Raw genomic sequence first — 11,704 nt, forward strand, 5'->3', positions numbered from 1 at the left:
AAAATAATTCCACTCAGTCGTGGTGAATGATCTTTTTAGTGGATTGTTGAATGCAGTTTGCTAATATTTTGTTGAGGACTTTTGCTTCTGTGTTCATCAGGGATATTGGCCTGTAGTTCTCTTTTTCTGTACTCTCTAGTCTGGTTACGGTATCTGCATAATGCTGGCCTCATAGAATGTACTTGGAAGCTTTCCTTCATTTTATGGAATAGTTTGAGAAGAATAGATATAAAATTTTCTTTAAATGTATGGTAGAATTCATGTGCGAAACCACCTGGTCCTGGACTTTTGTTCATTGGGAGTTTTTTGACTACTAGTTCAATTTCATTAGTAGTAATTGGTCTGTTCAGATTTTCTATTCCTGATTCAGTTTTGGAAGATTATATGTTTCTAGGAATTTACCCATTTCTTCTAAGTTGTCCAGTCTGTTGGCAAATAATTTTTTGTAGTAGTCTCTTACAATTCTTTGTATTTCTATGGTGTCAGCTGTGACTTCTCTCTTGTTTCTGATTTTTGGGGGTCCTCTTTTTTTTATTAAGGAGTCTAGCTAAAGGTTTATCGATTTTGTTTATCTTTTGAAAGAGCCAGCTCTTGGTTTCTTTGATCTTTCCTATTGTTTTTATAGTCTATGTTTTATTTATTTCTGCTCTAATTATTTCTTTCCTTCTACTAACTTCAGGCCTTGTTCTTCCTTTTCTAGTTCCTTTAGGTATAAGTTCAAATAGTATGAGATTTTTGTTTCTTTTTTTTTTTTTCTTGCTTCTTAAAGTAGGCCTGTATTTTTAGAAATTTCCCTCTTGAAACTGCTTATGCTGTGGCTCAAAGATTTTGTTCTACTGTATTTTTATTTATCTTCAGGGGTTTTTTTTATTCTTATATGCTTAGTAGCATGTTACTTAGCTTGACATGTTTGTGTTTTTTCCATTTTTTTTTCTTATGATTGATTTCTAGTTTCATACTGTTGTAGTCAGAAAAGATGTAGGAAGGATTTCAATCTTCTTAAATTTATTGAGATTTGTTTTGTGGCCTAGTGATCTATCTTAGGAAATAGTCTTTGTGCACCTGAAAAGAATGTATTCTGTTGTCTGAAAAGAGTGTATTCTGTTGTTTTGAGATGGAATGTTTTATTTTATCTGTTAAGTCCATCTGGTCTAATGTGTCATTCCTTGTTTTATTATTTATTTTCTGAATAGATGATCTACCCATTGACATAAGTGGGGTGTTATAATTCCCTACTCTTATGGTATAACTGTTAATATATCCCTATGTATAGGTTTTGGTGTGAGGCTCATATAACATCCTAAATATACAGCAGTCCATATTCAGTTGATGGTCACTTAAGTTCAAAAATAACTCTTTTTTTTTTCTTAATTCTTGGATATCAGGCCTTTATCTATAATGTCATTTGCAAGTATCTTCTCCCATTCTGTGAGTTGCCTCTTAGTTTTCTTGACTGTTTCCTTCGCTGTACAGAAGCTTTTTATCTTGATGAAGATCCAGAAGTTCATTTTTGCTTTTGTTTCCCTTGCCTTTGGAGACATCACATCATTAGCCATTGGGGAAATACAGATCAAAGCCACTATGAGAAACCACCTTCACCAGTTAGAATGGCAAAAATTAATAAAACAGGAAACAACAAAAGTTGGCAAGGATATGGAGAAAGGGGAACTGTCCTACACTGTTGGTGGGAATGCAAGCTGGTACAGCCATTCTGGAAAACAGTATGGAGGTTCCTCAAGGTGTTAAAAATAAAGCTACCCTATGCCCCAACAATTGCACTACTAGGTATTTACCCCAAAGATACAGATGTAGTGAAAAGAAGGGCCATATGCACCCCAGTGTTCAAAGCAGCAATGTCCACAATAGCCAAGGAATTGAGATGCCCTTCAACAGGTGAATGGATAAAGAAGATGTGATACATATATACAGTGGAATATTATTCAGCCATCAGAAAGGATGAACACCCACTATTTGCATCAACATGGATAGAACTGGAGCAGGCTATGCTAGGTAAAGTAAGACAAGCAGAGAAAGATGATTGTCATATGGTTTCACTCATGTAGAACATAAGCAATAGCACAGAGGACCATGGGAGAAGAGAGGGAAATCTGAAGGGGGAGAAATCAGAGGGGGGGATGAACCATGAGAGGCTAAGGACCTCAGGAAACAAACTGAGGGTATCAGAGGGCAGGGAGCTGGGGCGATGGGGTAACAGGGTGATGGATATTAAGAAAGGCACGTGTTGTGATGAGCATGGAGTGTTATATGCAACTAATGAGTCACTAAACACTACATCAGAAACTAATGATGTACTATACAGTGGGTAACTGAACATAATAAAAAATAGGATTATTTATTTGAAAGAGAGAAAGCAAGAGACAGAGCACAAGTGGAGAGCGGGAGAGAGGGGGAGAGGGAGAGGCACACTCCCCATTAAGCAGGGAGCCCACTGTGGGGCTCAATCCCAAGACCCTGTTATCATGACTTGAGCCAAAGGCAGACACTTAACTGACTGAGCTACCCAGGTGCCCCAGTTCAAACATATTCTAAAAAAATTTTTTTACTCCCCATTCCATGTTTTATGTGTATCACATATTTTATGTAGTCACATTTTATATTTTTTATTTATAATTTTCTTCTAATTATGGCCTTTTCTTTTGCACTTAAAAAAGTCCCTTTAAGGGGCACCTGGGTGGTTTAGTGGTTAAAGCATCTGCCATCGGCTCAGGTCATCATGATCTCAGGGTCTGGGGATCGAGCCCTGCGTCGGGCTCTCTGCTCAGCAGGGAGCCTGCTTCCTCCTCTCTCTCTCTGCCTGTCTCTCTGCCTACTTGTGATCTCTGTCTGTCAAATAAATAAATAAAAATCTTAAAAAAAAAAAAAGTCCTTTTAACATTTCTTGTAAGGCCAGTTCAATGTTGATGAACTTCTTTAACCCCTGTTTGGGAAAGTCTTTGTCTCCAATTCTGAATGGTAATCTTGCTGTTTAAAGTATTCTTGGTTTTAGGTTTTTACCTCAGCACTTTGCAGGCCAGAAGAGAGTAGCATGATATATGTAAACTTTATGCTAAAAAAACAACTGATACCCTCATGGGGTTTCCCTTATAAGTAACTAGCTGCTTCTCTCTTGCTAGTTTTAAAATTCTCTATCTTTAATCCTTGACATTTTAATTACATGTCATAATGTGAGCCTCCATAGGTTCATCTTATTTGCAGTACTCGTTGCTTCCTGGAACTGGATGTCTGGGTTTTTCCCCAGAAGCTATCACTTCTTCAAATAAGTTTCTGTCTCTCTCTCTCGCGCGCGCGCGCTTCTCTTCTTCTGGGACCTCATAGTGCGAATGTTTGTTTGCTTGACACTGTCTAAGAGATCCCTTAATTTGTCATTTTTAAAGATTCTTTTTTATTATTTGCTGTTCAGCTTGGGGTTTTCCTTTATCATTTGCTAGATCACTGATCCATTCTTCTGCATCTGCTAATGGACTATTGATCCCTCTCATGTACTTTTCCTTTATTATATTTTTCAGCTGATTCTTTTTTATATTTTCTATTTCTTTGTTGAAATCCTCATTTCATCCATTCTTTTCTTCAGTCCAGTGAAAATCTCTACATTACTTTAAACTCTTTATCAGCATATCGCTTATCTCCATTTCATTTAGTTCTTTTTTTGAGGTTTTTGTCCCGCTCTTTCATTTGGAACATATTCCTCTGTTTCATTTTGCTTGACTTTCCATTAATTTTTATGAATTAAGCAGAATAGCTACTTCTCCTAGAGCTGAAGGGATGGTCTGTTGTAGGATTGTCCCCCTATAGACTATGTGTACCTGGTGACTTTGGTTCACTGGAGAGGCTAGGGTGGGCTGGGAGTCCTGGGGCACCCTGCTGGGATGGCAGGAGTTGAAGTGGGTTTGGACTGACAGTCCCGTGGCTCTTTATGCAGAGGGTGCCCTGGCAGGACAGCTGGCATGGGCTGGGGCCCTCCCAGAGAGCAGAAGGCACTCTAGCAGGATAGCTGAAGCTGGTGCAAGCCAGGGAGTCCCCAAGTATTTGGCACAATAGGCACCTGTAGCCAAGGCTGTTACTGCCCAAGGTGCTCTAACAGGGGGGCCCTGGTTGGGCTGCTGGAACGGAGTTAGAAGGTCCCAGAGCACTTTGTACTAGGGGGGCCCTAGCAAGTCATCTGGAGGCAAAGTGGTGTGGCCTGGAGTATCTCAGGTATGGTGTGCTGTGTCACCTTGGTAGGAAATCTGGAACTGTCGTGAGTGCTGACCACAAGTGCCCTGGGGGCTGCCTTGCTGGGGCCACCCCGGACCAAGGGCCGGGGGTTCACTGAGGTGTCAGGCTCACTAGGGCACTGGACCTTGCTCCTCTTTATGCTACCAAGGTGGAAGGGGACTGCACTCATAATACTCGCCAGCCCCTCCAGCCTGGAGAGATTCCTAGCACGTCTCCTGCCATTTGTCAAGCTTCTAGGGCTGAATGCTTTATATTATAGTTGTACTCTTAAGTGATTTTTTTCTGTGCTCCAGGGCAATTGAATCTACTCAAAGTCTCTCAATACTATTCCTCCCCACTTCGGTTTGCAACATTGAGTGTCCCTTTATGAGCATGTTATCATGTCTCCATCTAGCTTGTGTTGTGCAGAAGCTGTTCGGTCAGCCCCCAGTTCCTCTCCAGGGAGAACTGCTTTATAAAATAGGTGTAGATTTGATATGTCCAGGGATGAGGTGAGTGTGGGGTCTTCCTAGGTTGCCATCTTGAACCAGAAGCCCTACCTTGGCTTTTCTGTCCCTGTGCCAGGGCTCAGACCATGCAGTCAGTGAGTGAAGCCTACTAGCTGTGAGGCAGTGTGGAGTGGTGGGGCATGTGGCTGACCAGGGATCATATGCTCCATCCGAAAAAGCAGCCACTGCTGGACTCTAGGCCTGTAGATCAACCAGTGCAAGTTTAGTGTTCTAGAATATTCTGTTTTCCAAGAGAAAGTGAAAAATTTGACTCTTAAATGACATTTCCTAGTTTTTAAATATTTGACAAGTAATTAAAGTTATTTTAAAACATGCTGTGTGAGCCAAATAAGATGTCTGAGGCCTGGGGCTGGTCTTATTTCTATACTCTCTCTCCTTTTCCCTAGTCTTGCCTGCCTTACCAGCTTCATCTCTTACCCTCTCACCAAATGTTGCTATCTCAGACAGATCTCTAATCCTTGCCTGCACCCTGGATTTACTTGACTAGTCATTTCCATGGGGATGTCTGCACACTTCAAATGCAAAGCTGAGCTCAGCCTCCCAGCTCTGCGCCCTGTCAGGTCTTGAGAAATGCTGGATGTTTTCGTTCCATTCCCCCAAAAGACTGCTATTACTAATGTTACTGCTTCTGTGGTTAATGCTACCAGTAATCTATTGCCCTTTTTTTGTTACTGATGTCTGTTATCCAGTACCAACCCTCCAGCAGTCAGCCAGAACAGACCGTGTGACCCTGCACTCCAGCTCACCCTCACTGCAAGGCCAGCCAGTGGGGATTGTGTTCCTTCTTCTTCCACAAGCCCTCTAGGACTTGCTCCTGTTTTTTTCCCCTCCACTAACGAGAAACCTTGCTAGTTTCTGAACTTGTCCAGTCCTCTCAGCTATTTTCTCCACCTCTTAACTGTCCACCCACCACCAATAATTTTATCTCCTCCTTCGGGACATACCCAGTACACTGTGGCTGGAGCCTCACTCACCTCTCTCTAGGACTCCAGTGGCTCCCATGGGCTAGCCCTTCCGGCACTCCACCCCTCCCCTGGCTCCCCAACCATCCCCACGTGCCAGTCACACCACACTGTATGTTCCTCTGCACCTGTGCTGGCTTTTGGGCACGACTGTCTTCATCCTTCAGGCCCGTGTTCATTCCCTTCATCCTCCTCCTCTCTCGTCAAGTGCCACCAAGGAGTCGTGACCAGGCCCTCCTCAAAGCCACCAAGCCTTCTCTTTTCATTTCACCCAGCTGTGATTGCCACAAAGCTTCCTGGCCTCTTCCCCCTTCACTCGATCAGCTCCTTCATGGATGGGCACTGTCTTTGCCGTCTCTGTCCCCACAATGGCTGGTACACAGCCTTGCGTGCACTAGACACCACGTAAACCTTTGTAAATTGATCCCCCTTTTATACTGGAGAATGGCTGTGTCTAACGGGCTCAGAACAAGATATTAAAAGTCAAAACTAAACTGTCTGGTTATTCAGAAGGACCTACCAGAACCCAAGAGAAGGTATCAGGCTAGTGAAAGGGTTATTCTGATGGTCTCCCTTTCCAGGGATGCAGCGTTTAGAGGAAGAACAGCCGTGATTTGGTCTCCTTTCCCCTCATGCCCAGTGCCTCTCCACAGTGCCCCTTGGAAGTCTGGCTTCAGTGCCAGAGGCAAAGAAAAATGGACAGAGTCTGCTGGACACTGGGTTTCTGCCACTCCGGCGGCGAGAGCCAGGCACTGTTCCTTTTGCCCAGAAGAACAAGTTGTACCTGCACACTCACAAGATGTCCTCTGCTCTCCCCATTGGCAGGCCTGGGAATTTCCCACAAGCCCCTGGGGTCTGCTCTACCATCCTTGTACTCTGAGGTTTTCTGCAGCATTGTTTGTTAATTAGCTCTTTTTTTAAAGATTTTATTTATTTATTTGACAGTGAGAGATCACAAGTAGGCAGAGAGGCAGGCAGAGAGAGGGGAAGGGAAGCCGGCTCCCTGCTGAGCAGAGAGCCCGATGCGAGACTCGATCCCAGGACCCTGAGATCATGGCCTGAGCCACCCAGGCGCCCCTGTTAATTAGCTCTTAGAATAGATGTCTGTTCCATTAAGGATTGCATCCCTGTGCTTGTTTCTCTTGTGTACGTATTTCCCCCTTCCTTTCTGAGTGCACAGACTGATCCAAGAGAACCTAGGCAGCATGAACGCCTTGCTCTCACAGAACCGAGCTAAATGCTTGGACCTGTGCCGCTCTGAAAGCCCCTCAGACTTTCGGGCTGCATCTCCACTCCAGCCCCACCTATGGCCCTGAATTCTTTGTCCGTAGGAGGGAGGAAAAGCTGTTAAATCCCACTGCATTTTTTTCTTGGCTCCCTTGGAGGGTTGTTCAGCATGTTCTGAGGTCTCTCCTGTCAGCTACGCGTAGAGAGTTCTGCAGCCTTCTCCCCACCCCAGGGTCACCAGTGGAGGCTTTGCAGCTCTGGACCCCTGGCCAGGCCGGGATGCTGCCTCCCAACACTGCCTTCAACCACATGGGCTTTTTATTTACTGTGAATATTCCACAGCAGAGCGAGATCTTTTCTCTTGTTCTCACAGATCAAACTTGGTTTAAAATAACTTGATTTAAACTTTACCACAAAACTTCTTAATCCAAGGCCATTATTACTTTGAATTATTATTTTAAATCAGCTTGAGTGTCTTTAAAATTGAAAAATCACATTGTGGCCCTGAAAAGCAAATTATCCTGTGCGAATCCTTGGTTTGGACAGGATCAAAACACCTTATGGGCCTTTTTGTCAAAGACGATTTTGTTCCAAATATCCTGATAGGAGCTCAGCCTAAGGAAAGTTACCTGATTGGTATATATACAGAGGATTTATCTACACACATTGCTTAAATGATCTATGTAGGAAGCTTCTCAGTCATTCACCATTTCAAAATAGAAGGGTAGGAGAAGAGAGCACCTTTGTTGCATAAAGAGAAGTGGCCAACTTTGGGTTTTTTTTACTCTTGCAGCTTCTTCCCACAGATCTTCAAAATAATGACCCTCACTCTTCTCTCTGTGGTCTTGTCAGAGGGTAGGAACCCTGGCCGGCTGGTCAGGTCCTCAGAAAATGGCACAACTGTTCTTAAAAGTAGCCCTATTCATAAGCTGTGGGCTGTCGGCAACTGCAGTGTTGGAGAAAGGCACACTATTTTATAAAGAGTTTTTCTTTAAAAGGGAAAGAAAAATACATGGTATTTACAGTGAAGAAAACTGGACCCTTCAGCTTTATTTTAGTGGCCACGTCTGAAATGGAAGTGGCAAAGGCCATAAATACACACAAGCAATTGCGCCTTTCAGGGATGACTCATGCTGGCGGTGCCCATAATGGAAAATTCAGCCAGTTAAGCAAGATCAGCCAGAAAGCCTCACACAGGCTCCTCTGCCAGCGCTGATGTCTACCATCTTGTGACCTAATTGTTGCATGTTATTGAATGATCGACTCTCTTTCTTCCCCTCTCAGTTCATGACCAAGAACCCCACCATGCGCCTGGGCAGCCTTACGCAGGGCGGAGAGCATGCCATCTTGAGACATCCTTTCTTTAAGGAAATCGACTGGGCCCAGCTGAACCATCGCCAAGTAGAACCACCTTTCAGACCCAGAATCGTAAGTATTTAAGACCATCAGAGTAGACTTTCCTCTTTCTTAAAATGTCTCCATGTTCTACAAAATCTGTTGTCCCCTATGGAATAACCGAACCAGAAGTTCAGCCTCATCCCTGCAAGGTGGGCTCACCCAAGAGGAGGCTGGCCCTTGAGGCAGCCTCTCTCTCCTTCCAGGTTACTTCTCTCAAATTTTTCACCTCTTGCTTGCTCTGGAATCCATTCTCCCTTAACCTAAACTTTCTGGAGCATAAAAGACCTAAAACTTTCTAGGTTTCCCCAAAAGAGTGGGGCTGAGAAATTCATCATTCTTAAAGTTTCCTCACACTCCCCCAGTACCTTTCCCAAGCCCTCAAGGCAGTAGAAAAGGCATGAAATGCTACCCATCTCACTGAACCTGGCTCCTTGGCTTGGACAGCCTGGGTCTGGATCAGCTACTGCTGCCCAGAGCTCAGGCCAAATCCCTTTTGACTCGAGAAATACCGGGCATGCCAGGGATACCTTCCCAAGCAAGGTAGCTGAGGGGGCACTCCTGAGGGTGGTCTAGCTCTGGCTTTGGGTCGAGAGATCCACAGTGGAGAAAGCAGAAACATACCTTCAACTTAGACCTCTCATTTTTCTTACCTAACAATGGCAGAAGTGAGCTTTCCAGCATTAGTTTATAAAGATGTAAAATATCAACATTTCCAAACATACAGCCAGCTTAATCTGTAACAGCCCCCAAGGTTGGGCACCAGGCACCCAGCCATCGAGCCACTTCCTTTACCAGGCCTCCCCTGCCAATGCCTCAGGTAGGAGGGAAGGCTTTGCCAGCAAGACAACGAGAAGCCAACTGGTGAGTAAAGCAAGAGGCAGTTGCTTCCTAAACTCTGTGCTTCCACGTCTTTCAAGAAAATCTCTTCACACCTAGAGTCCTGTGTATAAGCAATTGGTGAGGCAAGTGTGAACTTACACTCTGTTGACAACCAAGTGTGTGTGTCCCTCAGTAGAGCCCGTTGAGAAGAGGCATTTTGGTAAAATGCCAACTAAAGGGTGATGGAGAGGGCTGGATCAGGTGACCGAAGTAATTGCTTTGCCTCCTGCTGGCCTGAGGCAGCCTTCTCAGCAAGATTTCTGTGGGGTTAGTGAAGTGGGGGTTCCCAAATGCCCATAACAATACATGGCACAGCAGAATTACTACAATGCCCTTAGTCCTAATGGTCCTAACGGTAAATACTGCTGCTCCCAGGGCCGCAGAGCCCTTCTGACCTCCCTGGTGAGGGTGCAGGCCCAGGGAAGAGGAGAAAGCCTCCTGTGCCTAAAATCTGACCCTTGTTTCCTTTTGACAGAAATCCCGAGAAGACGTCAGTAATTTCGACCCTGACTTCATTAAGGAAGAGCCAGTTTTAACCCCAATTGATGAGGGACATCTTCCTATGATTAACCAGGATGAATTTAGAAACTTTTCCTTTGTGTCTCCAGAATTGCAACCTTAGCCTTATGGGGAATGAAAGGCATGATAGGAGAATCACAAGCAGATCCAGACTTTCCAGGAATTTCCTTTGTGGGGCATTCCCCAGTATCAGCCTTAGAACAAGAACCTTACCTTCAGAGCGCAGGTGGAAAACTCTGAAGGACAGAACTTCAGGAGGTCAGCTCTTTCAAGTCCTCATGAAGACAGGGTGCTAGAAAGAGGGGATACCGAAATGAGATTTCATGAAGAAGTAAGTATACTGCTCAACCTAGGAGTTTCCATGTTTCCTCTGGGCTTGGGATATTAGAAGGAACCAACACAAGAGAAGGTGTGAAGAATCAACTCGATCCTAGAGATTCTGAGCCAACCGGCTTTTCACTTCAACAGGCAAATCAAGACTTGGTCTGGGCCACTCTGTGCTCTTCTTAAGCCAGTGAGCACTGGATACCAGCAGACTGCAAGAAGTCTGTAAATGCTAATGAAGAATTTGAAGGTAAGGAAATGAATGGCTTTCCAAGCAGAATGATTTACTCTGAAGAAACAAAACTCACAGCATAAAGCCCTGTCTTGAAAACAGATGCTGGGCAACCAGACAACTGTTCCAGCTTATTCTCTTATCCTCACTTGAACGGATATTTATTGAGTGCCCAGTGAGACGGTGCCATGCGCCCAGCTAGTGTAAACAGATTCGTGTGCACTGAACGTTCATGCTCCGGACCACTTATGTACCTGAATGGTGTTTGCATTCTGTGAAATGCCTCTCCATGTTGCATATATCATGCTTCTTTGTCTCCACATAACTTTGTCCACAGAAGAGGGCTCGCTGCCACAAGGGCAGCTGTCTACGCAAACAGCAGGTGAGCCAGGGGCTTGCTGCCCAAGGACTTGTGAAAGCTCAGCGTGGGATGATGTGTGATCCCGCACCATACTCAGTGAAGAATCGCACGCCACTCATGTCAGTGGCCAGACTTATGGCTTACACATTAGCAGGTTATTTAAGTTATATTTTAAGAGACAGAAATGTTTGGTATGCATTTTAATAATTAGAAATGACTCTTACAAACAGGACATTTACCGAAGGACCTTAGAATATGTACTCATATGCAGCTGGAGAATTTTGTCTGTCTGGAAATAAATGCATTTTGTAGCAAAAGTAAACTTTCTGTCTAGGATGATTTGTCCCATCCCCACGAGGACATGAGATATCTAAAAGGTTTTGAGCAGAATGGCTAGAACTCCTAAAGCAAATTCCTGGAAAGCTGATAGAACCTGTGTCTCCCTAAGCGGACTTGACCTCTTACTGCCCAGAACTTCTGTTCTGACTCAGGGTACTGACTGCTAAGCTGTGCCGCGACAGAGCAGTCCTCTGTCTCAGTGCCTCAGCACAACGTTGATTTCTCAGTCGCATAAAACACAGTGCAAGTTCAGTGGCCCTCTTGGATCTCATAAATATGCTGTCTGGAAAATATAGCTTCTAAGATTGCCATAGCAAGGAAGAAAGAGGGAGGAGGTGCTTAACTACATCCCCAAGAAGGATACGCTGCATCACTTCTGCACCCAAAGATTGGCCAGAACATGGCCTCTGTTTACAAACCCAGTGCAGAATTACAGAGCAGCCAAAGGGTATCTAGCCACTATTGAAAATCTCTGTCCTGAGTTCTTTTTTGTATTGCCAGCTGAAAAAGGACTTTTGAATGAACAGAGTCACTAGGGACCTCCATTTACTTTTGTTTAGCGCCTAGTGGTGCAGAGACACACCCAAGCTACACAATTTCACTACATCTTCTGGTCCTTCTACCACCGTTTTCAGTGTGACTATCAGAGTTTATTTTATAAATAAGAAGAGAAAGGCTCAGAGAAGTTTAATTGGTTGCCCAAAGGTTTCAGACTTGG

General features: G+C 44.3%; 1 protein-coding gene across 1 annotated transcript in view; it reads left to right on the plus strand.

Annotated features, from left to right (window-relative positions):
- The window catches only part of PRKCH (protein kinase C eta), a 224,408-nt gene extending 213,439 nt beyond the window's left edge, over nt 1-10,969 (plus strand). The window contains exons 13-14 of the mRNA XM_059373336.1: nt 8,219-8,362; nt 9,687-10,969. Of these exons, the coding sequence (XP_059229319.1) occupies nt 8,219-8,362; nt 9,687-9,833 (291 nt within the window). The 3' untranslated portion in view covers nt 9,834-10,969. The remainder of the gene's footprint in view (nt 1-8,218; nt 8,363-9,686) is intronic.
- Nucleotides 10,970-11,704: the final 735 nt, after the last annotated feature.

Source organism: Mustela nigripes, chromosome 13 (genome assembly GCF_022355385.1).
Source record: "Mustela nigripes isolate SB6536 chromosome 13, MUSNIG.SB6536, whole genome shotgun sequence".
Taxonomy (NCBI): Eukaryota; Metazoa; Chordata; class Mammalia; order Carnivora; family Mustelidae; genus Mustela; species Mustela nigripes.